The 27,813-nt window shown below is 37.4% G+C and overlaps 1 protein-coding gene across 1 annotated transcript in view; it reads left to right on the top strand.

Annotated features, from left to right (window-relative positions):
- LOC150094535 (natural resistance-associated macrophage protein 2-like) overlaps positions 1–27,813 on the top strand; it is a 169,756-nt gene that overhangs the window by 26,105 nt on the left and 115,838 nt on the right. Inside the window, exons 8-9 of the mRNA XM_090412089.1 lie at positions 2,686–2,844; positions 21,353–21,400. Of these exons, the coding sequence (XP_090268215.1) occupies positions 2,686–2,844; positions 21,353–21,400 (207 nt within the window). The remainder of the gene's footprint in view (positions 1–2,685; positions 2,845–21,352; positions 21,401–27,813) is intronic.

Consider the following 27,813-nt stretch of genomic DNA (forward strand, 5'->3'; position numbering starts at 1 on the left):
AATGATAAGCAGTTTCCTCTTGACTACTATGAGAAACTAATGTGTTCATCGAGCAATAGTCAACTCATTAATTGGGATAAATTTTTAATAATTGACGTCGAACTACCTTCATCATCGGAATATCGACTCTGCTTCAAAGTTGAAAAGTTCAATGATCAATTTTTTTTTTTTTTTTAATCATGACCAATTATCTGTTCGAAAACTTTTAGCAAAGGCTTCTTTATCTCTGTGGAAGTGGCGGTTCATCCGCAGCTGTAGGCTCCCCAAAAAAAAGACGTTTCCCGTTCGATCTAGTCGCCGACTAGAGGAACTTTTTTCTAACCATTTATTCGGTCTGTTCCAGTGAGTCGATCTCTGGTACGGGAAAGACGGTTCTTTCTTTTGGAAACACGGATTTTTCGTCCCGTAAACTTAAGAAAATCGACTATAGAATGCTCATATTTCAGACAATAAATATATTATTAGGAAGAACACTTTATGTGCCCTAAACCGATTAATTATTTATGACTTGTTGTGACTCTTTAACAAAACCATACATAAAATTTTGAAAAAATACCTTCACCCAATCCTTTTAATCTTCATGGTCACCTGTCCGAATTACTTTCATTTACATTAATGACCAAATTTTCGCATAATTCTTCGATAATTCCGTCTCTGTTCCAGTTGGTTGATAGTATTTAGACTCGCGGCTGTCTGGGGTAGCTATATTTACGCCACCATCTAGGGAAATGATTATGAGCAAGGTGGTTTCCCATTGCCTTCCTTGCCGTACTATATCCTATGACTGTAGCCTGTGTGTTGTTCACTCTGTCCCAATACTCGTACATATTTTATAATGAGGCGACATGAGAGCAATATTTCACCCAGTTTTGAACTGTGTAGCTCAGTGGAAATGGCGCTTGAGTCCTCTGCTCTTGGTCGTTCGAAGTTGGACTTAAGTTCAAGTCTAGTCGCCGACTGGAGGAACTTTTTCTAAGCCTTTCTTCGACCAATTCCCGAGTTAGTCGACCTTTGGTACAGACAAGTGCCAGAGATCGACTTCCCGGAAAGTCTTCCCGTTTTTCTTCTCGGAAACTCGAGTATTTTCATCCCGTAAACTCCAGAAAATCGACCGTAGAACCCACATTATTTCAGACAGTAACATATCCTGTTAGAGTTAGGTACCAAGAGATAGCAGCACTTGTTTGCCGGCATTTTCATCAGTAGCTGAATATAATTAGTGATAGACATGGGCCAGCTATCTCTGATTGGCTACTGGTTGAGAATGAACTGCCCACTCAGTCTCCTTACCTTCTCAGGCCTATTCGGAAACCTTAAAAATGTTTGACATATCAATATCCCCAGTTACGCTGCTATGACGAATGAAATTGTTCACTTCCTCCCAAACATACTCAATAGCATTTAATATCACAATCATGTGATAGTAATCTCCATGCTAGGAATCCATGCTCTATGAGCATCGTGCCGAATTTAAAGTTTTGGGCGAGTTTCTTTTGACCAAGTTGAGCAATTCAATTTTTTGTGTATCTGGGGGGGGGGATGTTATTTGCAGACATCAATCCATAATGACTTGTTTTCTATTTAAAAAAAATATTTTATTGGATGTAGTGATATGGAACGTTATCAATTATACAACAACCTCATTTTTCCTGTCATTTTTTTTTTTTTGTAGAATGTTAGCACATAATGCAATATTCTTTTTCAAGTGATACTGAAAGGTTTAACACCAGAACGTGTTGACGGTACTGTATCCAACATACAAATAAATACGAAAAAAATCAATGAAATAAAAAAAAAAGGCGGGGACAAAAATCAAGCTAGTACAACGACAGACAAGAAATCACGTGATTTAGCGTGTTAGTGATGAATTCGTACATCCCTTATTCCTTTCTCCTCTTCAACAGAATTGACTCTTCTTGACACTCTGCCAGCTACGGTTCTCTCAACTATGAGCAGACAAGTATTATTTTTCAGCACATCCATTAGACATGCCAAGATTTTTTTGGCCTATTCTATGTGCTTTCAATGCTTTCTAGACTGAATGCGACTGGCTATCCATGGAGCTTTCTTGTAATGCAGGTCGATTGTTGATATTTTTCTCCGATATATACAGAGCCATCTGTTCATAAATGGCACTTAAAAAAAAAAAACTAGCAAAAAAAGCTTCGTAGACAAACATAAAAATAATAAATTCGACACGAACAGCCATTTTTTAAAAAAACAATAGGCGCTGATACCCGTTCTTTGCGCGCAAAAAGTTTTATAAAACTATACTGTGTGTGTGTAATATAATGAGAGAGATTCGCTCTGATTCCTTAAGAGAGAAGGATTCTAATGCTCTTCTGGATCCATCGCATATCACTTAAATTCTGAAGTGACCTGGCTTACCATTTAGTTTTATTTTGAATTTTGCATTTTGAGATACGCTACTAGACCAAGTCCTTCACTTTGGATCAACCTCAACAATAGTCATTTGCTGTACCATTTCTAAGCACCCAGCCAGGAAAACATTATTTACTGGTACTGTTCTTAATGTTATAACAATGACTAAATTTACTTTGGAATCTGATCGTCTCCTAAATTTGAGTCCTGGGGTACAAGGCACCTTTCACCGACCTCCTTTTTACTTTTAATTTAGGTGAAAATATATAATCATTATACTACATTTTTCATTTTATCTTACAGACAAGAAAAGTAAACCGAAGAAATAACGAAGCCGTTCGTGAGGCTAATATGTATTATTTCATCGAATGTGCCATTGCTCTACTTATATCTCTTTTTATCAATATATTTGTGTTAGCAGTGTTTGCCGAGGGACTTTATCATAAAACGAACGTCGAAGTGGTAAGTAGTGCCATCTGGTATTCTATTGAGGAAATAGTTTTGCATTGGTGTAATTTATTTGACATCCTATAATTATTATCGTGTGTGTAGTCGTACGAATTCAAATATTATTATTATGTGACACCTCCAAGGAGTCCAAAGACACATCGAGGGAGAGTGTGGCAACAGCATAGAACGAGAAACCCTTCCAACTACTAACCGCGTTCAAACTTGCTTAACTTTTTGTCGAGCCATTAGTAGCAGAGGCTCAACCAATCGACTTTAACTTAGTTTTGGTTTCATTTTGAAATATTGTTTCTGGGAAGTACTGGAACAGTTTGTGCAGAAGTCAGATATCACTTTTCTTTTGTATGATTCTTTAAATAATTTTAAATAAAATGTTAAAAATAATTAAACATTTAAAAATTATTAATTATATTAAACTGTAAGTGGAAGAATTTGAAAAAAATAGTTTTAATTTATAACCTTTATAATACATTTTATTAAATATTCTAAATAGCATCCTTACATCCTCGTATTAAGTTTACCATGGAGATTGAAAAAGACAAGTTATCCTTTTTAGACATCCTCCGCTCACCTTCAGGTATTCTGACACCAACAGTTTACAGGAAACCCACTTTTACTGGACGTTACATTCTCAAACATCATCCGTATCAAAAAACAGGAATCATAAAATGTTTAATTCGACAAGCTAGAACTAATTGTTCAACTCCCCATGGATTACAGAAAGAACTTTCAACTATCAAACATCACATGAAATGAAATGGCTTCTCAAAAAAAAAAAAAAAAACTACTCAATGTCTGTTCGATTCCTACAATCCAATCTACACAAAAGAATCAATCGTCGAGTTCCAATTCCATATATTTCTGGGATTTCGGAACAAATTTCAAGAATTCTGAAGAAATATTATTTAACAGCCATCCCTATTAACAAAATATTATTATTAGTAGTAGTAGTGTGGGCAACTCCAAGGAGTCCTTAGACTCATCGAGAGAGGCCCTAACATCATGTCAAGAACAATTATTCAACATTCACACAGTATCTATCATACTTTGCCTTGAACTCATTTACAGTCATCACACCCACAACAGACTGGCAGCTTATACCGCTCATTCACCACTCTCCAAGTAAAAAACCTAGCCCTAACACCTTTGCTAACCACACTCTTGCCCAGCTTCCATGGATGGCCCCTAGTCCTCCCACCACCAGTCCTATTCTCAAAAATATCTTCTGAATTAATCTTATAGAAACCCTTTAGTAATTTGAATGTCTCAATCATATCACCCATTTTCCGTCTATCAACCAATTTCTGCAACCCACAAATCTTCAACCTGTTCTCATAAGGTTCATTCCATAGACCTGCTATCATCTTGGTCACTAGTTTCTGGATCCTCTCCACCTCCTCACCATCAGGAAGAAACCTTGGTGCGGAAATATTCACCTATTTCCCCTCTTCTAAAGATAAACGCTCAACTATGTCTCTGCCTGGTGTATATCAAGTTCCTTGTAACTGCAATCTGTCGTACATTGGGCAAACAGGACACTCTATAGAAAAAAGAATACAAGAACATCAATCATACATTTGTCATAACAAATCCAATGTCTGGATTGGCACAGCACAGGATAGAGACAAGCCACAACATTCTCTGGTCCAAGACTCTCCTTCTACGCAGATGTCACTATAAATTCGGACACCTATTCAAAGAGAGTGCTGAGGCCTTACTTCAACGCCCTAACTTGAATCGAAATGACTATATCCTTGTCAAAAATATGGGAAAGTTTAATCCGGATAACACACTAAAAGTTTTTATTTTTTATTTATTTGAAACCTTTAATTCTTATATTAATCTAATGTTATGTTTAATTGAATTTATAAATTAAGATTGTTATATGAAATTGTGAATTAATACCTATAATTTATTCATCACTCTGATGAAATTTACCTCTCTTTAATGCTTAGCAATGTAATATCACACACGGCTCATTCTATTTTTGAATGATGAATTGTTTGTATTCCACCTTGTAAAAGCTGTTCCTATCAAACCACTGATGATAGGCTGTTAGTTTCATACTGAAATATTTGGCAAACATTAAAATATTCTTGTGTTAAGGTGTTTATAATTCCTAATTTAATGTCACAAGTGTCTCTCAAGAATAGAATAGATCAGGGGTTCTCAACCTTTTCCAGTGGTGTATCACTATATTTAATTTGAGATATTAGATGTACCACCAGTGGTAAGCATACCATAGGTTGAGAATCCCTGGCATAGATTATTATTTATCTATGTAGTTTAGAACATTGAGAAGCCTTTCAGAACTCAATGGGTGTCTAAGTAAGACCAGCATGAAATATGATATGTAAGGTTGGCTTGATAACATTCATGGCTGATAAATTAATTACTTAGTTTGCCTTATATTGGCTTCTAAACTCATGTTTGTAACAAACTAGCTAGAAAAACACACAACACATGCAGTTGACAGACATAATTCACTGACCTTGTTGCATTAGTTGCTTCAACCATAAACCAAAATAATCTGATTTGCTGCATTCCCGAAAAGAGAGAAATCATCATAATAAATTTAGTTTAATCCTTTATCCAAGTGTAAGCAAACAAAGTTTGCACCTGAAAATATCTTCAGGACTGGGTAAGGCAGTGCAACACCAGGCAACTCCGAGCAAAGGTGGACCAAGCTCTCATCACTCCTGGTCTCAGTATCTCTCATAATGCAAAGCATATCTCCTTGCAGACATGTATACTGCTATGCATTAAGGAAAGGGCCACTACCCAGACCAGTTTCAACCTTTATTGAGGTCTCGTCAGTGGGAGGCAGACCCAAACGTGGAGATACTAAGGCAGAAGCAATAGGAGAGGTCATATTTACCTATAGGAGTTGCCAACAGATGTACCACCTTATTATTGAATTACTCTGGATTTAGAGAAAGATGTTGGAAGTTTATTTTTCACTTGGTTAGACTATAATAAATTTAGTTTAATCCTTTATCCAAGTGTAAGCAAACCAAGTTTGCACCTGAAAATATCTTCAGGACTGGGGTAAGGTAGTGCAACACTAGCACTACAAGACCAGTCCTGAAGATATTTTCAGGTGCAAACTTGGTTTGCTTACACTTGGATAAAGGATTAAACTAAATTTATTATAGTCTAACCAAGTGAAAAATAAACTTCCAAGATAAATCATCAAATTCCTGACATATCCCCACAGGAAGTGTACAGGTATTATGAGAGTAATACATAACAAAATTATGACATTACTATAATGCCATTACAAGTGCCTCTCTTAATGAAAACAAATATAATTTCATGTCAATTCATTGATCACTGCCATCTGTATGGCTGCACTTGACTATATTTCCAGCACTTCTGAGTTAAATTTGTCTTTCCAATAAATGATTAGTCCTTGCTAGTCTGGTTGGAAAAGTGGATGGTGTTCTCTTCAGTAGGCTGTGGATCTAAATTCTGCTGTTTGCATAGTTGTTTGTGAATGTCATCAGGTGGTAAGTAAATTACTTTCCCTAGTGCGAGATCATCACCACCCTGTTTATTTGAATAAAGTTACGCGTTTGGTCTCTAGTGCAGAGTTTTTGGATTATATAACCTTAGTCCATTCATGATTCTAAAATCTGCATACTTTATAACCTTTTGTGTGCTGAGACCAATGTTAGAAATAAGAGGAAGGGGATTAGATTCATGCCTTTGTCAGTGTTATACTAGAGTGGGTTTTTAACTTTTTCTTTTCATTTAACATAGATTTGGATCCAGGATATTGTTATCAAAATAATTTAACTTAAGAATTGAAGAGATTGATTGAGAGATAAATCATCAAATTTCTGGCATAATCCCTCAAGGAGCATACAAGACATTATGAGAGTAATCTACCATATATATATATATATATATATATATATATATATATATATATATATATATAAATAAATAAAATGATAAGCCTTTTTATGTCACTTTTGTATGCCACGTTTTGAAACTCAGGGGGCTACCCCGAGTGTCGAGTCTTCAAAATTCGAGTCATCAGAATTCAAGGAGAACTGGCCTACCAGTCCGGAACACAGGGGATTGGGTGCCGTAGGTGCCGGGGGAGGGGGGGGGCATAGCCCCCTAGTATATAATAAAGTTAAAACATTATTAATGTCATATTGACAAATTTCTTCCAATCTGTCATCTGTCAAGACTTGCATGTTATCAGATCTTATTTCTCTCTCTCTCTCTCTTTCTACTAAAGGACTTTTTACTATATCAGTCTTCCTAGATCTTGGTCTTCCTCTGCATGTTTTTCCTACAATTCAGGCAGATAACACTTGTTTTACTAACCATTCTAATCCCATCCTCTTTTAAGTTAATCAAAAATTGAGACAGTAGTGGAAGAATTCATTATAACTAATTAATAATGGAATCACTTAAGTTAATTTACATCTTTTCATTTGTAGAATTTTGGGCTATTTTTCAAATGGCTATGTTTCATAGTCATTTAACACAGAGCAAGCCTTTGGAATTATTATTATTATAATTATTATTATTATGAGACCTCCATGGAGTCAAAAGACACATTTTGGGAGGACCATCCTAGAAAACACTCTATCATACAACTCCATGAACTCAAAGACTGTTAGTGCTCTCACCACTATATTAGGCAATGCATTCCACTGTTCAGCTGCCCTATGTGCAAAGAAACCACTACTCACTTTCTTGTTCACATCTTCCTTTCGTAACTTTCAGGAATGGCTTCCTTCCCCCGTTCCACCAAGTGAGTTCCCCAGTATCAACCCTGTAACTACCTCTCAACAGTTTAAAAGTCTCAATCATATCTACCAAACTCTGCAGTCCACATTCCCTTAGCCAATCCTCATAAGCAATATTGTATAGTCCTGAAATCATCTTCGTTATCTACCTCTGCACCCTTTTCACAGTTAATTTATCTTCTTCAAATCCTGGGGACCAAATTTGAGAACAATAGTCCAAGTGTGGTCTGATCAGGGCTTTATACAATGGAATGACAAGGTTGGTTGATTGGTAGAGCTCTGCTACTAATGACTCACTCAAAAAGTTAAGCAAGCTTGAATGTGGTTAGTAGTTGGAAGGAGTTCAATCGTTTGATGCTGTTGGCACACACTCTCCCTCGATTGGTCTTTGGACTCCCTGGAGGTGTCGCATAATAATCATAATGACAACTCTTTTATCTCTGCAGGTCCTCATCCTTCTCAGTATTATAGCAATCCTCTGGATTACCTTCACCATCTTTGCAATATGTTCTCTGAATTTCAGGTTTCTATCAGTCATCATCCCCAGATCCCTTGCCTTCCCTCCTACTTCTAGTACAGTTTCCTCCAACAGATATGCAGCATCCCATCCATGTATCCCAAACTTCAAGACTTTACCTTTTTCTGCATTAAACTGATACTCCCATTCATTTACCCATCTGTCAGTTTATTCAAATCCTCCTGCAGTGCTACCACATCTGTACTATTATTAATAACTCTTCCAAGCTTCACATCATCTGCAAACAACTGAATATCCCCTTGCAATCCACTGACAGTGTCATTGATATAAAGTTAAACAATATAAAAGGTCCTAGTACTGGTCCCCATGGGACCCCACTTGTAGCCTTCTGCCTCCTTGATATTAACCCCATACACAACTCTGTGATACCTATCAGATTGCCAACCCTGAATCTAATTCACTAACCTGACATCTAAACCATTGTGCTGCAACTTAAATATCAGCTTATCATGTGGTTTGATGGTGTCAAATGCCTTTGTAAAATCCCCAAAAAATGGCAGAATATGCCTTTCCCTCATTAACTGCTCTTGTCACTTTATTATAAAAGGCAATCATATTACTAAAGCAAGAGTGCCCTTTAAAAAAATCCATGTGGGCTCACAGATAACATTACCCTTATCTGCCCAATGCTATATGGTCCCTCACTAATTTCTCCAAGATCTTAATAACTGCTGATGAAACACAAACTGGTCAATAATTTGACACTTCCAGTCTGCTGCCACCCTTATATTTCTCTTTCTGCCGGCCACATAACAAAAAAATTCCTTAGGGTTTTCTTTGGATCTCAAGGCCAGTCTCTTCTCATATTCCAGCTTTGCCTTCCTTACCATACTAGTCGCTCTACTGGCCTGAGTGCAGATGAATATTCTTCATTCATCTGCACTCCATCTCTCTCCTTATATCTCTTCCATAACCTCTTTTTCACCTGCAGTTCCTGTTTGATACTGTTTGTCATCCACTTTACACCAAATTGTTTTCTCTTCTTCACTCATGTTATACAGCTTGGTATTGCTGCTAATAAATATTCCTTCACAATTTCCCAAGCAATAATGAATCTTGTCCTTCCAATTTCTCCCTCCACTCCATGGAACTGCCCCAAGTTGATATCTAAGACTATTATAATTACTTGCCTTATAATTCCACATACATTCCTTTCTCTTTGATACTGCACGTCTATTCATCTTCCAAGTCAAAACCACATGGTCACTCTCTCCAGCTGGGGGGGGGGGGAGAAATGTCATCTCACTTATAATCAGCTCTTCTGATGCTATAGAGCAAATCCAAAAACTCTTGAACCTCATTTTCTTTCTACATGTTGCCTAAGACAGGTGTCCATCAAGAATTCTAGAAATTCCATTCCCTTATGCAGTTTTCTTTCCAATTTATACTGCTGTAGATAAAATTTCTCATAACAATCATTCTTCTTGCACTTGGTAAGCTCAACTGCCTAAACATCTCCTTCTCCTCACCCTCTGTTCTCCCTCATTTGAAGCAACACCCCACTAAATATTCTGTGTTGTCCACCTCTACCTCACACCATATGCTTTTTAAGCCATTAGTGCCATTGTCCTCAAAATTCTCAACCCTGAGAGGACATAAGTCATCACTTATTATAAGCACTCCACCAAGTTTTCCCTTCCTATTTTGTTGAAAAATGCTGTACCTTGCCTACTTCTATTCCTGTTAGTATACAATACGTATCATCTTCCGTTAACCACACCTCAGAGATCCAATAATCTTTGGACAGGCTATCAGCACAACCAATTCATCATCTCCTTTATTCCAGATACTCCTAGTATTAGTATAAAGAAAAAATTTTTTACTGTTTTTATACATATCATTATCCCCTCCAGATTCCACTGGATTCACCATTACCTGATGTATTCCTCCCTTCTCCCATGCAACTATTCCCAGAAGAGGCCACCCCCTGATAATTCTAGTTTCCCTGCATTGATGCATTAATTCAGTTCAGAGAACAGCATTCTCTCCAGATGCATATGCCCTTCCTCATTCAAATACAAGCCATTTCTCCCATGCAGTTCCTTTCTGTCCTTAAATACCCTCCAAGCATCCACGTATTCAATGCCTCTCTTTTGACACATTCTGGCTATCATATTATTCATTATTAATGCTCTTCTCTTCAGCTCTTCATTATCATACCTGGGCAACACACATACTATCTTCTCTCCCTGAGTCTTTTTCCATACAACCTCAATCATGAACCTCACATCTTTTGCCACCTGATTCACACTGCCTCTCAAGTCATTCATGCTCACAATCATCTCATCCACCCTTTCATCCTGCTTAATTGCCAGAGCCACACTTTGTATTGTTCCTCCAGGCATACACTCCTCAGGCATTCCATCTTGCACAAAACGGATCATTGAGTCTCCATATATCGCACCTCTTATCAATCTGTTCTTTCCTTGTATCCCCCCCCTCTCCCTCCCTCCCTCCTCTAACACTTTCTTTCTTTGTCCCTCTACTTACCTGCTGTCCTGGTGTCTCTCCATCCCTGGTTCAAGCATTCCTTCACATTTTTCTCATTCCCTCTCTTCTAGTGTTTCTGTTCTCTTCTCTTCTCTCATTTTCATAACTCTCTATCATCCCTACTCTGATTCACTTTGCAATCAACTCTTTCATTCGCTTTATCTCTTCTTTCATGCTTCTCAACTCATTTGCCAAGACATTCCACCGCCTCTTTCAGAACATCTATCTCTGTATGCAAGCTACCCACTCTTGCTTGCCATTCATCCTCCCAACTAAGGCCATCTCCAAAAACTTCACAATGATTCAAATTTTCCACACTCCCCACTTTTATTTTTTTTGTTTATATTCCACTCATTATCCTCGTCCTCTATCACACACACACAATTATGCACAATACCCTGTAAAATTTTTATACCTCCATTTAAGAGTATCTCTGAATATCTTCTACTCTAGCTATCTTCCCACACTTTTTGATGGCTCTTTCTACTTTAAGTAAAGTTTTAAAAAAGAACAAGTGATCTGAGAAAAACTTAACAATCGATTGTGAGAAACTCTCAATCGATTGAGAGAAGGAATGAGAACTAAAATGTGATGCAAAATTTGTAGGTTCAAAAATTTGAAAGAATAAATGAGAGATAAAATGTAATACAAGATTCAAAAGTTGAGTTGGTTAAAATGAGACTAGAAAGGAAATGGATGTGGAATGACAATTTGAGATGTATTGAAGAGTGAAAATGATGAAAACTCTACCTCTTTTACTTCTTTTATACCAATATTATTGGTATAAAAGAGGTAATGAAAAACCCATGACTGCTGTTGTATGGTGATTCAATTATTAAAGGTGTGCTGGATGAGAGGATGCACAAAGGCAGATGCTCCACAAGAGGATGTGAATTCATTTGTAGATAAAAAGGGATGGGGATGACCTGAGATCAATGGAAAACAGTTGTATTTGAAGAAGATTCTAAGATGAATAATGAGAAAAAGAAATGGATCGTGCCTAAGCATTGAGAAGTCGCATCAAATAAGTGGTATCAGTAAAACTAGGAATAACTGTGTTCATATACAAATCGTAGAAGAGTAAGAAACAAGGCAAATGAAATGGTTGCATTATTGAGTTTCTTTACCCAAAAATTGTTGGAATAAGTGACACATGGTTGAATGAGGATGACATTCTGACAGGAATAGAGAAGGAAGGGTATGATGTGTTTCATGAGAATAGAAAAGTAAAAAGCTGGAAGGAGTGCTATTGATGATAGAAAAAGAGTTATGTCCATATGAAGTAGAGATGCAAGATGGAAATACTTCCACTGGTTTTTAGGCAGTATGGTGTGACACAGAGATGAATAGAATGAAATACTTAGTTGGATGTTGTTATAGACTTGGTAATGTGGATGGTAGTGACTATGAAATGTGTAATCAAATTAGCCAAGAAAATAAGAAAAGGGTGATCATTATGGGCAATTTAATTATGGCAATATTACCTGGGATGATGAGATAGCAACCGGATGTAAAGAAAATGAGTTTCTTTGAGTTTTTGAGGGACAATCAGGCAGTATGTAACAGAGGGCACACAAGGATTAAGGGTCTTGGATTTGATCATCTCATCAGAAGATGTAATTATAAATGAAGTGTCAAATCATTCTCCAATTGATGAGAGTGACCATGAAGTGATTACCTGGGTGGTTGCCAGCAGTGTGAGGAACTCTGTGAGAAAATGGTATATTTAGAACTATAAGGTTGGATTATGAGGAGCTCAGAGACATCTTGCAGGAGTAGCATGGAATGAGGAGTTAGCTGGAAAAGAGCAGCTTGAGGGATATTCAAGAACTATCTAGTAGAAGCAATGTCTAAATGTATTCCAAGTGTCAGAAGGTTAAATGAAATAGGTGTGAAATGGATGAATGAAAAAAGATAAGCAGTACAGAAGAAGGAGGCATTATGGAGGTAGCATAAGAGAAGTGGTAATAACCAATTCCATGAGGATTGCAAAGACCAGTCAAGGCAGGTGACCTGGTTGGTAAAGGTAGCACAAGTGAAGTATGATCAGCAGTTAGCTAATGGAGCCAAAAAGAATCCTAGGGAGTTCTTCAATATGTAGCCAGCAAAAAGAAAAAAAAGTGGTTATGGAAGAATGATGACATTGACTGGAGAAAATGGTACAAGGACAATTGCTGCAAAAAATATAGTGGAGATACCTAATGAGCAATTCATAAAGGTCTTTCATTATTGTGACTGTGACATGATGGGGAGGAGAGCCTGACTGTAAATGAGCAAGAGGTATATGGGGAAGTGAGCAAACTTAATGTTAATAAGGCTGTTGGACTTGATAATATATCACCATGTATTCTGAAAGAATCTGCAAAGGAGTTTGCATCTGCCTTGACATATTTTTTTAATGAGTCTTGCACTGGGTTGAGTTCTAAAGGAGTGGGAGGAGGGCAAGTGTCACTTCATATCGGAGGTGATAGGCTTGTAATTTGATGTGGATTTCTGTGTGTCAGGTGTTGTGGTTAAGTTGTTGGAGAAGCTTGTGAGAATTAGGATCCAGAATTGGGTTGACAACAATGGTGTTATCTTTGATGGACAGCATGGATTTGCTAAAGGGAGGTCATGTTTTAGTAATCTACTTACCTATTGCAATAAGGTGATGGCTTCCTTTGACATAGGAGAGGGATGCATAGTGGTATACTTAGAATTTGCAAAGCCTTTTGATAGATTAGTGTATTGGATCAGAGACTGGCTATCTGATAGGTACCAGCAAGATGTGTATGGGGGAGCAATATCCTGGAAGAGGGAAAGTCTCTAGTGGTGTGCCTCAGTGGTCTGTTTTAGGGCCATTGTTGTTTATCCTGTATGTTAATGATATTTGCAAAGATCTGGATGGTGATATTCAGTTATTTGCAGATGATGCAAAGTTGGGATGAACTATGAAGAGTAGAGAAGATGCTGTGACCTTTCAAGAAGACTTGAATAGACTGAGTGAATGGGGATGGAAGTTCAATGTTGTAAAATGTATGGTTTTAAAATTTGGGAAACAAAGATGGGATGTAGAATTTATGCTTGGTGAGAATATATTGTTGGAGATGTAGGTTTCAGATCTTTATCCACTATCATATAGTAGATAAGGATCTGAAATTTAGGAGACACATTGCCAAAATTGTGAGCACAACAGAAAGAATTCTGGGTATCATGCAGAGGACACTGACTTGTAGAAATAAGGAGATTCTTGTTCCATTGTATAAGGCTCTGATTATGCTATACATGTGCACAGATTAGGTCACCTAGTTTTCAAAAGGATGAAGAGATGTTCAGATGTGACTAAGATAGTTTCTGATCTCTGAAATGTTGAATATAAGGAAAGGTTGAGAAGATGCAATTTACAGAGTCTAGTGGATAGACTATCCTCTAACAGACCCCAGGAGTCTGTTATAGGATCAATGTTGGAGAGATCTTAAAGAAAACTGTGGGAGATCAGGGGAGAACCAGAGGTCATCCCTGGACGCTGTATAAGGAAGGTGTGAGCAGGGAAGCGAGTAGTAGGTTTTTTGCATGCAGAGTTGTGAATGATTGGAATTCCTTGCTTGAGGGTGGTGTCTGCAGAGAATCTGAGTGTGTTTTAAGATGCAGTATGATGGGCTGTGTGTGTGACAAAAGGACCTCCTAGATAAGTCTTTGACTCCATGGGGTCTTAGGATAATAATAATAAGTATTTATGTATTCCTGCTTATTTGTTTTCTACCACCATACTGTCACTTGTTTCATTTGGCAATCTTTCGAAGTAAATACTGCAGACATATAGTATATCTTCAGTTTTCATGTCATCTTGATTGTTTGACTCCTTTTACAGCACTCTTTCCTCCATTTCTAAGCTTTTTTGATAGTATCCAGAATATTTTGCCACCTTACTGATATTTATTTTCTATGTTCTTACCAAAGACTTCCTATGACTACTTTTGTTTATCTAGTTTGACAGAGTGCTGTGCTTTCTTACATTCTTTTATGTATTCTCAAAGAGCACAGGCTGATTTACTGGCCATGAATTTTTGATGCACTTCCTTCTTTTCCTTCACTGCCTCTTTGACTTACTTAGTCTGCCATGGGGTTGTGATTTTTTTATATCCTTGCAGACAACCTTATGGCATGCCTTTCTAACAGAATCAATGTTTTCATCAGGGTTTTCCACCAAATTTCCAAAGTTTCTTTTTCTTGAATAATTACTATTATTACGGGCAACTCCAGGGAGTCATTGGACTCATCGAGGGAGGCCCCAAATCATATTCATCACAACTATTTGACATTCATACAGTATCTATCATACCTCGCCTTAAACTCATTCACTGTCACAGCATCCACCACAGACTCAGAGAGCGCATTCCACTCATTCACTACTCTAAAAGTAAAGAACCCAGCTCTAACACCTTTACTAACCACACTTTTGCCCAGTTTCCATGGATGTCCCCTAGTCCTCCCAAAACCAGCCCTGTTCTCAAAAATATCTTCTGAATTAATTTTATAGAAACCCTTCAATAATTTGAATGTCTCAATCATATCTCCCCTCCTCCGCCTATCAACCAATTTTTGCAACCCACAAATCCTCAACCTGTTCTCATACGGTTCATTCCACAGACCTGCTATCATCTTGGTCACTCGCCTCTGGATCCTCTCCACCTCCTCCCCATCAAGAAGAAACCTAGGTGACCAAATCTGAGCACAGTAGTCTAGATGGGGTCTTATCAAGGCTCGATACAGAGGAACAATAACCTGCTTGTCTCTGCTTGTCATCGTATTCTTCAGCAACCAAGTGATTTGATGAGCTGTTTTGGTCACTTTTGCAATGTGTCCCCTAAATTTCAATTCCTTATCTACCAACACTCCTAAATCTCGTGCCTCATCAATTTCCTGGAGCACGGTTCCACCAATGCAGTAAACTGCCGCCAATCTTTTCACCCCAAAATGCATAACCTTACATTTTGCCACATTAAACTGACATCCATTCTCCTTAGCCCAGACCTCCAATCTATCCAAATCATCCTGCAAAATTTTGACGTCATCTGCATTCACTATTGCCCTACCCAACTTCGCATCATCCGCAAACAAATGAACTGTTCCTTTCAGATCATTTCCTATATCATTTATGAACAAATTAAACAGCAGTGGTCCAAGAACAGATCCTTGTGGCACACCACTAGTCACAGGCCGTCTTGTGGACTCTACTCCCGAGTAAACCACTCTCTGATATCTCTCCGTCAACCACCCTCCTATCCATCTCACCACCCCTATGTCCATTCCCATATGCTGCAATTTACTGATTAGAATTCCATGTGGAATCCTGTCAAAGGCCTTGGCAAGGTCCAGTAGAATCACCGTAAACCCATTACCCTTATCCAGTTCAGCCGTCACTGTGTTATAATACGTGAGCAAGTTACTGAGGCATGACCTACCCTTCACAAAACCATGCTGTCCCCGATACAGTATCCCATTTTCTTCTATCCAATCTTGTATTTTCCTCTTGACTGTTTTCTCTAAGACCTTGACAATGATTCCTGATATGCTAATCGGTCGGTAATTTACTACAGCAGTCTTGGAACCACCTTTATGCAGTGGAACTATTTTCCCCTCTTTCCACCCGCTCGGGACTAACCCAGACCCGAGACTCAAATTAAACAAAATGGTCAAGGGTACTGACAATTCTTTAGCTGCTTCTCGTACAACACGAGCTGGTATACCATCCAATCCCACAGATGTATTGACATTGAGGTTATGCAATAGACTACTCACCTCCACTTCATTAACCACAATTCCCGTATAATCTACTGGTTTATTCGTTTCTGCAATGTCACCACCTGGATGATATACTTTTGCAAAGTGCTCACTCAGTAACTCAACTATCTCAACTGATTCAGTTACCTCCCTACCATTGGCATTCTTTAAAATCAATCTGCCATGTACATTTTTCCTTTTACTTGCTACATATTTAAAAAACTGTTTAGGATTCTCTTTAGCCTGCATGGCCAATGTTCTTTCGTAATCCTTTTTTGCTTTTCTTACCACACTCGTCACCCTTCTGGCCTGTGCTTTATACCGTTCATGTGCCTGCCGGTCACCCTTCTCCTTAAATTCCCTCCATAGTTGTTTCTTTTTTTGCAACTCAAGCTTAATGGTGTTATTCATCCATTTAACCCCTACTTGATTTATTATTCGGACTCTAGGTATACAGTCAGCCATTGCTTCATGCAAGCACTTCTTAACTACCTCCCATGCACTATCAACTTTTAGTCCTTGCAGTTGTACATGCCATGGCACTGAACCAATCAAACTCCTAAGCTTGTCATACTTTCCAGCCTGATAATTCCACATGTACCCTGTCTTAATTGAAAATTCTACACCTTTAGCCACCTCCCAAGTTAAGACCCTATGATCACTCTCACCGATTGGTGGCAATGTGGTCATATTTGTTACAGCCAAATCCTCAGATGTAATTACTAGGTCAAGCACTCTCTGACCCCTAGTATTTTCCATTACATGCTGTCGCAGATAGTTATCCCTTAATAACCGCATAAAATCCAGTTCCTTCCTCCCGTGTGTCCTCTCCTCACTCCAATCAATGCGACCATAGTTGAAATCTCCCATAATAATCACCCTCCTTCCACCCATTTCTTCTATTTGCTTGTGCATACTGTCACCACCATCTTTTCCATCACCTGGTCTATAGCAGCACCCAATTGTATATTTAGTTCTGCTAGCCACAATCTCACACCAAATGGCCTCAAATGTGCTCTTTTCTCTATCCTGCAATTCAACTTCTATTCTCCTTGGCTGGAGCTCATCAGCTATCATCAACAATACTCCTCCCCCCATTTTATTCTCTCTGTCATTCCTGAACACACTATACCCATCACATTCAATCCCACTAGTTATATCATCTACAGTCAGCCATGTTTCACTAATACCTATAACCTGTGGTCTGGAAGTGCCAACCATGGCCAAAAACTCTTCCTTCTTGTTCCTAATACTCCTAGTATTAGTGTACATGAATTTAAGACCCCCATTAGCCCCAACCCTACCTTGATGCCTTATATTAACTATCCCACTCAGATTTGTTGTCCTTATTTGCTCTGGCATATTATATTCATTCTTACATTCAACTGCCTCCATAAGGACTGTATCTCTACTCCCCCCCCTTAACAAATCTAGTTTCCCTGAATTTGCACATCCACTACATTCAGCAACACTTTCTCAAGTCTTCTTACACCGTAACCATTCAAATGCAAGCCATCCATCTTATATAGATCCTTTCGCCCATCAAACTCACTCCACACATCCACAAATTCCACACCACTCGTCATACATAACCCACGCATAAAGTCATTTGCAATTATAGCCCTCCTTTTAAACATTTCACTGTCATACCGTGGCAAAAGACTAATCATTCTAACTCTCTCACTCTTTTCTTTTGCTACCTCAAACAATTCATTCAGGTCTTCTATCATTTCCATTTTATCTCCTTTCAAATCATTCGTACCTGCCACAATCATTTCTTTCACCCTTTCCTTTTGCTCTCTAATAGACGCAGTTACGTCCTTTATGGTCGCACCAGGTTGGTACGATTTTGTCAAATCCTCTACTAACACACCTCGTACTAACGAGTCTCCATACAAATGTTTGTGCATTTTAGTCTACAATAAACTGAAACCTGCTGAACTTTGTAAGAAAGTTTTAAAATGAATCATTCTTCTTTTCAGTATGAAATTCAATTTTATCATGCTCAAAACTAAATTTGATGACTTCCATAATTTCAAATCCTCCATATACTCTTGTGCTCCAGTGGTGAAATGTCACTATCAAAGTAACATAGTTAATAAGATGCTAGAACTAAGTCTTATCTCCATGTGACTTTGTGTACATTTTTATATTGGGACATGATGTTAGCAATGACTAGTCCATGTACTGAACAGACATCTAGCAGTTATATACCATTATTATTAGCTTTGCACTTTTCTCCAAATTTTCCCAGAATATTTCTATGTCTGGTAATCATTTCCTGCTCTGCTGTTTAGATCTCCAAGAAAGACTAACTTTTCCTTTCATGTCAGCTGCCTTCTCTAATGCCTCAAATTCTTGCACTTCATTTGATGTTGCCTGTCATTTAAGAAAATTATCCTCATATTTAGTGCTAAATACTATAATTACTCCTTTCTTTCCCTGCTTGTTATTGCCTGAATATAACACCTTGTTCATTGTGAGTATATTTTTTGGCCACTAACTTAATTTTAGAATAAATTACACTGTTTTTTTTTATGGACCAATGAATTTAATGATAAATTATGCCAAAAAGATTCACCAACTGGGCTGTTTGTCTTCTTCAGGGCATACAAGACGGTAAAGACAACTCAAAGTCGCTAGTACATTGAACAAACATATAAAATATAACATAAATTAAAAAGACGCATAACATCATACGCATGAAGTGTGTGTTTCATTAATTATTATTGTGTGTGCATGCTTTATAGTTTGCAGCGAAATTAAATTCTAGCAAGCTTAGTGATCTTATTAGGGTTTTCCATATGTCAGGCAGGATCATTCCTTGATTTCTGTTTAGGCTGATCTTTCAGAATGGAGAACCATTGTGGTTTCATTGAAACTGCTGCACCAGAAATCTTCTAGATAAGGCATGGAACTTTTGTCCCATTCAATGGTGCAGTTTGTGTTGACAAAGTGGAGGGTTATTCCAGAACTATCTAATCTGTTGTTTTTAACATCCCGGATGTGTTCCTTTTTCTTAGGTCAGACATCAAAAAGTCTTGAAATATGTAGCTTAAAGCACAAGCACAAGGGATGTTGTACACTCCAGCGTATTTGAAAGAAGGCATTGCTGTCTTTTGGTGACCTTAATATGTTTCAGATTGGCATGAAAGTTGCTCTAATTTCAAAAGGTTTGAAGAGTGTTACAATCTTTTTTGACACTGTTCCTGCATAAGGGATGGCAATTGAGGATTTATGTTGAGTCTTGGCAGATTGTTGTTGTATGGGGTTGCTATGAGGTATCTTTTTAATTAAATCAATGGATAGCAGTTGTTTGCCAGGGTCTGCAATATATGAATTAATTCATCCTCGAGGTCTTTTTCTTATATGATGCTGGTGGCTCTATTTTTGAGCATGTCTGGGATGCTAAGTTTTTGAGAAATATGGTAAGTAGATGAGAAATGAAGATAACGTCCAGTATGGGTTAGTTTATGGTACATTTTAAGCTTGATATGCCCATCTGCTTGTTTTTTAATTAGGGTATCTAAAAATGGTAGTTGTCTATCCTTCTCAAGTTCCAAGGTGAATTTGATTTTCTGATGGAAGGAATTTATCTTTATTAGAAAGTCAAAAAGCGCTGTTTTGGTGTTTCTCCAAATTATAAAACCGTCATCAACATACCTCCACCATACTAATGGCTTAGGGTCTAATTGGGAAAGGATGTCATTTTCTAGTTTCTCCATGAATAGATCTGTGCATGGAGGAGATAGGGGGACTGCCCATACTCAAGCCAGTTAATTGTTCGTATATAGTGCCGTTTCATTTAAAGAAGTTAGATTTGAGGCAATGACTGAAGAGGTTAGCAGTATCTTGAGGATAGAATGTGTAAAATATTTTACACAATCTGGAGGTTTAGATTCAGACCCTACATGGAAAAATCACGAGGTCACAAATAATTTATTATAAATATGAACAGTTGGTCTACAGCTCTACAACGGAGATTGAAGTCGTTGCACCGAGTGACACCGTGATTATATGTTCTCCTAAAGTTCAAAGTGGAGTCCCTCTATGCCCCATAGTGGATGGAAGAAATTCTCCAACCTACCTATTGTCTAAAACCTTGCCTGTCTCCTAAAGGATCATATTCGAAACTGATACTTACATAAGGAATTCAAAGCACTTCATTGCTAAATTGAATAACATCTCTATTTTTAAAACAGATATTCTTGTTAGCCTGGATGTGGTATCTTTATTCACCAACATCCCGGTAGAAGTTATCAACATTTTACACAATCTGTATCCTCAAGATATAAGAACAACAATAAGAATCCATATTGTTTGTTTATTACAAGTAATTAAAAAAAAAAAAGCATCTTAGCATACCAAAAGAAAAATAAAGTTTTATTTGAGGACAGCAAATAATGATGTGAATTAGTGAAAAAAAAAAAAAATTATAAAATAAAGTTTGACATTGCACAAATCTTTGTCTGTAGTCATTTGTAACCAAATGAAAACAAGTGTTGTTGGCTAAAATCTTATTTGTTCTCTTACTGTATGGATTATGGAATAAATATATAAAAAGCTTATTATATGGCTACCTTTTTTTCCTTATCCAGGATCCATTACTTCCAGGTAATCCAAATCCAGTATGATTTGTTTTCTTTGTATATCATTATTAACTTCTGGTAACACCCATATTTAATGCTCATTTTCAGTTTTTATTTGAAAATAAGCAGTAAAGACATTTCTAGCCATTTCTGACATTCATTTGGTAATACTTTAGTACTAATATGAAGAGCTCCTCTGATTCTTAATTATATTCATTAACTCATCCTTGAGTTGTGGTGATTAAGGGAACACTCTCATAATATAATCATACATGTTAGATTTGTAACAAGTTTTTCTGTTTCTTGCATTATATTCTATTACTTACATTGCATTTTTCCCCCATTATATTTAGCGAGAAATGTGCAAGCAGAGTGGAATTCCAGAAGGAGCTATATTTCCAGTAAGTAATGAAATATTATTATTATTATTATTTAGGCCTCTAAGGAGTCAAAAGACTCGTCGTGGGAGGTCCTTCCTAGGAAACACAAAGTCTATCATACCACTCCTTAAACTCATTGATCGTTCTCATTCCATGGTTCAACCACACCCTCCATGCAAAGAAACCACTCCTCACCCTCTTGCTCACAGTTTCCTTCTATAACTTCCAAGGATGGTCCCTTGTCATCACTCCTTCCTGTTGTTCAACCAAATGAAAGAACTCCCCAATGTAAACCCTGTAACCACCACTCAACAGTTTAAAAGTCTCCATCATATCACCTCTCCTTCTATCCACCAAACTCTGCAGTCCATATTCCCTCAGCCGATCCTCATAACTAACATTGTACAGTCCTGAAACTGTCTTTGTTATCCACCTTTGTACCCTTTTCCACAGTTAATTTATCCCCTTCAAATCCTGAGGACCAAATCTGAGAACAATAGTCTAAGTATGGTCTGATCAGGGTCTTATACAATGGAACGATAACTCTTTTATCTCTGCAGGTCAGAGTCCTTCTCATTATTGCAGCAATCCTCTGTATTACCTTCACCACCTTTGCAATATGTCCCCTGAATTTCAGGTTTCTCTCAATCATCAACCCAAGATCTCCTGTCTTTCCTACTTCCTCCAGTATAGCTTCTCAAATAGAGTATGCAGTGTCCTATCAGCATGTCCCAAACCTCAAGACCTTACATTTTGCTGCATTAAACTGATACCCCTATTCATTTGCTCATCTGTCTAGCTTATTCAAATCCTTCTGCAGGACTACCACATCTGTAGTATTACTTATAACCCTTCCCAGCTTCACATCATCTGCAAACAACTGAACATCCCCCTGCAATCCACAGACAAACCCAGCCATGCTTAGTGATAACTTGACATGCCAGTCCCAAGCCCAGATAAATGTGGAGGGTTGAGTGCAGGGCTAGCAACCCAGTCTCAGAAAAAATTCTTTGCTATGCAAACTGAAATTTTCCAAAATGTGATACCAGATGAAGAAAATAGAATGCAAACTACCATGAACATGAGGCAGCTCTGTGAAAGCCCATCTGGGGAAGTAGAGGTGCAAAAGAAAATGACAGACACCTTACCAAAAGAGAAGCTTAGACTAGGATGTTGGAATGTTAGAAACATGTTCGAAACTGGGAAGACATACCAAGTCTCGAGAGTTCTAGAAAAATACAGACTAGAAATAATGGGATTAAGTGAAACGAGATGGATAGGAACTGGAAAAATCGAATTAAACTCTGGTCACTACTTAATTTACTCTGGGAACCAAAATATGAATGACTACACAAAGCGAGTTGCACTAATGATGACAAAGAAAGCTCATGGTGCACTAATGGAGTGGAACCCAATATCCGAAAAAAATACTAAACGCTAGATTTGAAGCCGGCAAGTAGAACATCACAATAACTGCTATATATGCACCAACAAATGATGTGATCTAGGAAGAAAAGGATAATTTTTATAACGTGCTACAGAGAACTATAGAAACAACAAATAAAAAAGATATGCAACTTATAATTGGAGACTTTATTGCTAAGGTTGGAAATGATAATACTAATAAAGAAACTGTTATGGGAAAGTATGCAGAAGGAGAAATAAATGAAACTGGCGAGTTACTTATAGACTTTTGTATGTTCAATCAGCTTGTAATAGGAGGGAGTCTCTTCCAACATAAAAAAATACACAAGTGGACATGGATAGCACCAGATAGAAAGACAAAGAACCAAATTCCGGCCTGGTTGGCCGAGTGGTTAGCGTATCTGCTCTCCAGCCAAAAGGCTGCATGTTCAAATCCTGCCTTGGGCATGGATGTTTGTGAAAGTACTAGTGGTGGTAGATGGTGTTGGTGGTAGATGTTGAAGTTTGGTGGATTAGTAAGACAAGGAGTTGTAGAGTAGATACCCTACCTCAGTGAGTCTTATGGAGGTGTGATGTAATAATAATAGACTATGTACTTATGTCAAGGAATTGGAGGAAATCACTCCTGGATGTTAGAGTTAAAAGAGGAGCTGAGGCATATTCAGATCACTTTCTCCTAACAGCTACCATGAAAGTAAAAATATTTACAAATAAAGAAACAGTGCACAATAGGAAGAATTGAAAAACTCAAAAACAAAGAGATTAGAAATAAATTTATAACAACTCTCCAGGATAAATGGGGTAAACTCGAAAAAGGAGGAGATAACATAGAGGGAAAATGGACTAAGATTACAGACATACTAATAAGCACATCAGAAAAGCTATTGGGATTTCGAACTAATACAGACAAGGAATGGATATCTGAAAACACCAAATTAAAAATAGAGGAGAGAGAGAGAGAGAGAGAATAAAAGAGAAACTGTTACAGATTGGCAAAAATGCTGAACAAAAACAAGCAGAAAGATATAGAACAATTAACAAGGAAATAAAAAGAAGTGCAAGAAATGATAAAAGAAAATACTAGAGAATCTAGCACAAGAGGCAGAGGATGCGGCATATATAAATGATACTAGAAAGTTGTATGATATTATTATTATTATTATTATTCAGGCCTCCAAGGAGTCAAAAGACTCATCGAGGGAGGTCCTTCCTAAGACATAAAGTCTGTCAAGACTCATCGAGGGGAGATCCCCCCCCCCTGAGAAACACAAAGTTTATCATACCACTCTTTAAAGTCACTGACCGTTCTCGCTCCCACCACTCCATCAGGCAATGCATTCCACGGCTCAACCACCCTCCACACAAAGAAACCACTCCTTACCCTCTTGCTCACAGTTTCCTTTCGTAACTTCCAGGGATGGCCTCTTGTCATCACTCCTTCCCGCTGATCAACCAAGCGAAAGAACTCCCCAGTGTCAACCCTGTAACCACCTCTCAACAGTTTAAAAGTCTCAATCATATCACCTCTCCTTCTTCTATCCGCCGAACTCTGCAGTCCACATTCTCTCAGCCGATCCTCATAACTATCCTTGTACAGTCCTGAAACCATCTTTGTCATCCGTCTTTGTATCCTTTCCACAGTTAATTTATCCCCTTCAAATCCTGGGGACCAAATCTGAGAACAATAGTCCAAGTGTGGTCTGATCAGAGACTTATACAACGGAATGATAACCCTCTTATCTCTGCAGGTCAGTGTCCTTCTCATAATAGCAGCAATCCTCTGTGTTACCATCACTACCTTTGCAATATGTCCCCTAAACTTCAGGTTTCTATCAATCATCAACCCCAGATCTCTTGTCTCCCCTACTTCCTCCAGTATAACTCCTCCCATAGAGTATGCAGCATCCCATCGATGTTTCCCAAACCTCAAGACGTTGCATTTTGCAGCATTAAACTGACACCCCCATTCATTTGCCCATCTATCTAGCTTATTTAAATCCTCTTGCAGGGCTACCACATCTGCACTATTACTAATAATCCTTCCCAGCTTCGCTGGGATATTACAAGGAAATTAAGTGGAAAAAGAAACAAATGGATAGTTCCTATATACAATAAAGAAGGGAAACTATTATTAAATGAAAAAGAATAGATAAATAGATGGGTGGAATTCTTCTCAGAGAAATTTCAAGAAATGACTGATGGTGACCAGAGCCTAGAATTAAATGAACAAAATGCATCATTAGATATAAATTTGAATGAAATAACAAAAATAGAAATTACAAAAGCAATAACTCAGATCAAAACAGGTAAAGCACTGGGAGCAGACAACATACCAGGTGATATACTAAAAGCAAATCCAAACCTTATAGCAGAAATATTATATCCCTTACTAAATGAGATATGGCAGAAAGAAGAGTGGCCCAAGGAATGGAATACTGGATTACTGGTTAAATTACCCAAAAAAGGGAACCTATCTGAATGCAAAAATTGGAGAGGTATAACACTGCTGAGTGTTATAAGTAAAATACTAGCAAGGATAATACTAGAAAGAATCAAAATAGATATAGAAAAACAACTAAGACCAGAACAAGCAGGATTTAGAGCCAATAGATCATGCACTGACCACATTGCTACTTTACGAATTATCATAGAACAATCATTGGAATGGCAGTCAAGATTATATTTAAATTTTATTGATTTTGAACAAGCTTTCGACAGTATAAACAGATCTTCCCTATGAAAATTATTTAGAAATTATGGACTCCCAGAAAAAATAATAAGAATAATTAAAAAAATGCATGAAGATTTCGAAATTAAAGTAATACATGGAAATACCCTCTTAGAACTATTTAAAACAGGAGTAAGGCAAGGTTGTATATTCTCCCCTACTATGTTTTTAATTGTTGTAGACTGGATGATGAGAAGAGTATCTCATGGAAATACAGGATTACAATGGTTACTTCAAAACCAACTCCACGATCTAGATTTTGCAGATGATATCTGCTTACTTTCACAGAAGCACCAACATATAGAACAAAAAACAACAACACTTGTAGAAACAGCCAAAAAAGTTGGTCTTAGGATAAATAATAATAAAACAATGTTGATGAAAATAAATGCAAAGCAAAATAAAGAAATAAGAATAGAAGAAATACTGCTTAAAGAAGTAGAACAATTCATATACCTTGGTTCAATAGTATCAATAAAAGGAGGAACTACTGAAGATATAAATAGAAGGAAACAGCTGGCTTTTTCAACTTTCAACCAACTTAGAAATATTTGGAAAAACAAGAATTTGTCTATAAAAACTAAAATGAAAATATTTAACTCAAATGTAAAGGCAATACTAATGTATGGATCAGAAACTTAGATGTTAAACAAAAAGATAGTTAACAGTGCCCAGGTCTTCCTAAACAAGTGTTTAAGAATGATAGGGGAATATTTTGGCCAAAACAAATATCAAACGAAGAACTATGGCAGAGAACAAACCAGAAACCCATGTTATAACAGATATGTGAAAGGAAATGGAGATGGTTGGGGCATGTGTTGAGGAAAGAGGATAAAATAATATTAAAAAACAGGCTCTAGATTGGAACCCACAGGGTAAAAGAAGACGAGGAAGGCCAAGAGAAATATGGAAAAGAACAATACTGAAAAAAATAACAAATATTAATAAAACCTGGAACCAAATAAAAGCAGAAGCAAAAAACAGAGTCCGGCAGAAAATGGTGGTGGAAGACCTATGCTCCCAGGTGGAGTGAAGAGGATTAAGTATAAGTTAAGTAATCCACTGACAGTGTCATTAATATAAAGGTTAAACAATATAGGTCCCAGTACTTGGACCCCACTTGTAACTCTCTGCTTCCTTGAAACTGCTCCACCATACACAACTCTGATACCTATCGGACAGCCCAGCCAATCCTGAATCCAGTTGACCAACCTGTCATTCAGACCCATGTGTTCCAACTTAAATATCAGCTTATCATGTGGAACCCTGTCAAATGCCTTTTGCTAAATCCAAGAAAATGGCAGTATATGCCTTTCCCTCATCTACTGCTCTTGTAACTTTATTATAAAAGGCTAGCATATTACTAAAACAAGAGCACCCCTTCACAAATCCATGTTGACTTTCACAGATAATATTACCCTCATTTGCCTAATGTTGTGTACAGTCCCTAACTAATTTCTCCAAGATCTTAACAACTACTGATGACACACAAACTGGCCTATAATTAGACACTTCCAGTCTGCTTCCACCCTTATGCAATGGCACTATCTTACCTTCCTTCCATTCCTGCCTGGGCACCTTTGCCGAAGCCAGACTTTCATTGAAAAGCCAAGTCAAAAGAGCTGTCAGTTCTTTAGCACATTCTCTCAAAACTCGTGAAATACCATCCAGTCCCACCGCTTTACTGACATCCAGAATATTCAGTATTTGAAACATGCTCTCCTCCTGCACCTTTAAACCTGCTCTATTCCTCTAGTATTAAAATTTACTCCAGGATGAAATGCACCAATAAAGTGTTCATTGAACAATTCCACTATGTTCCCTGCATCAGTCACTCTATTCCCGTTTTTATCCCACAACGTCATTCTTCCACAATCATTTCTCCTCCTACTGGCCACATAGCTAAAAAATTTCCAATATGGCAATAGATCTGTGTCATTTGAATTGTTATCATTGCATAGTGGTTTCTAATATTGATAGCAGGACTCCTTAACTGAATTTAATGAAATAATGTTTAGTACATTCATCTTTTAATTTATAATAATAATAATTATTATTACTGAAATGAGGCTTCACTTCGGCGAAGTAAAATATTCAAAATTACGTAAAATATTCAAAAATGTGGTATTCAATATCCACTTAATTTTAAATAATACTATAATTATTAATAATAATAATTATTATCTATTTGGAGTCTGTAGACCCAATTACAATTGAGAGTCCCACACTAACTTTTATTATCAAAACTCGCCTTGAACTCATTTATTGTCAGGACACTCGC

The sequence above is a fragment of the Typopeltis vanoorti genome, chromosome 22 (genome assembly GCF_054136105.1).
Source record: "Typopeltis vanoorti isolate ZY-2024b chromosome 22, IOZ_Tvanoo_1.0, whole genome shotgun sequence".
NCBI lineage: Eukaryota > Metazoa > Arthropoda > Arachnida > Uropygi > Thelyphonidae > Typopeltis > Typopeltis vanoorti.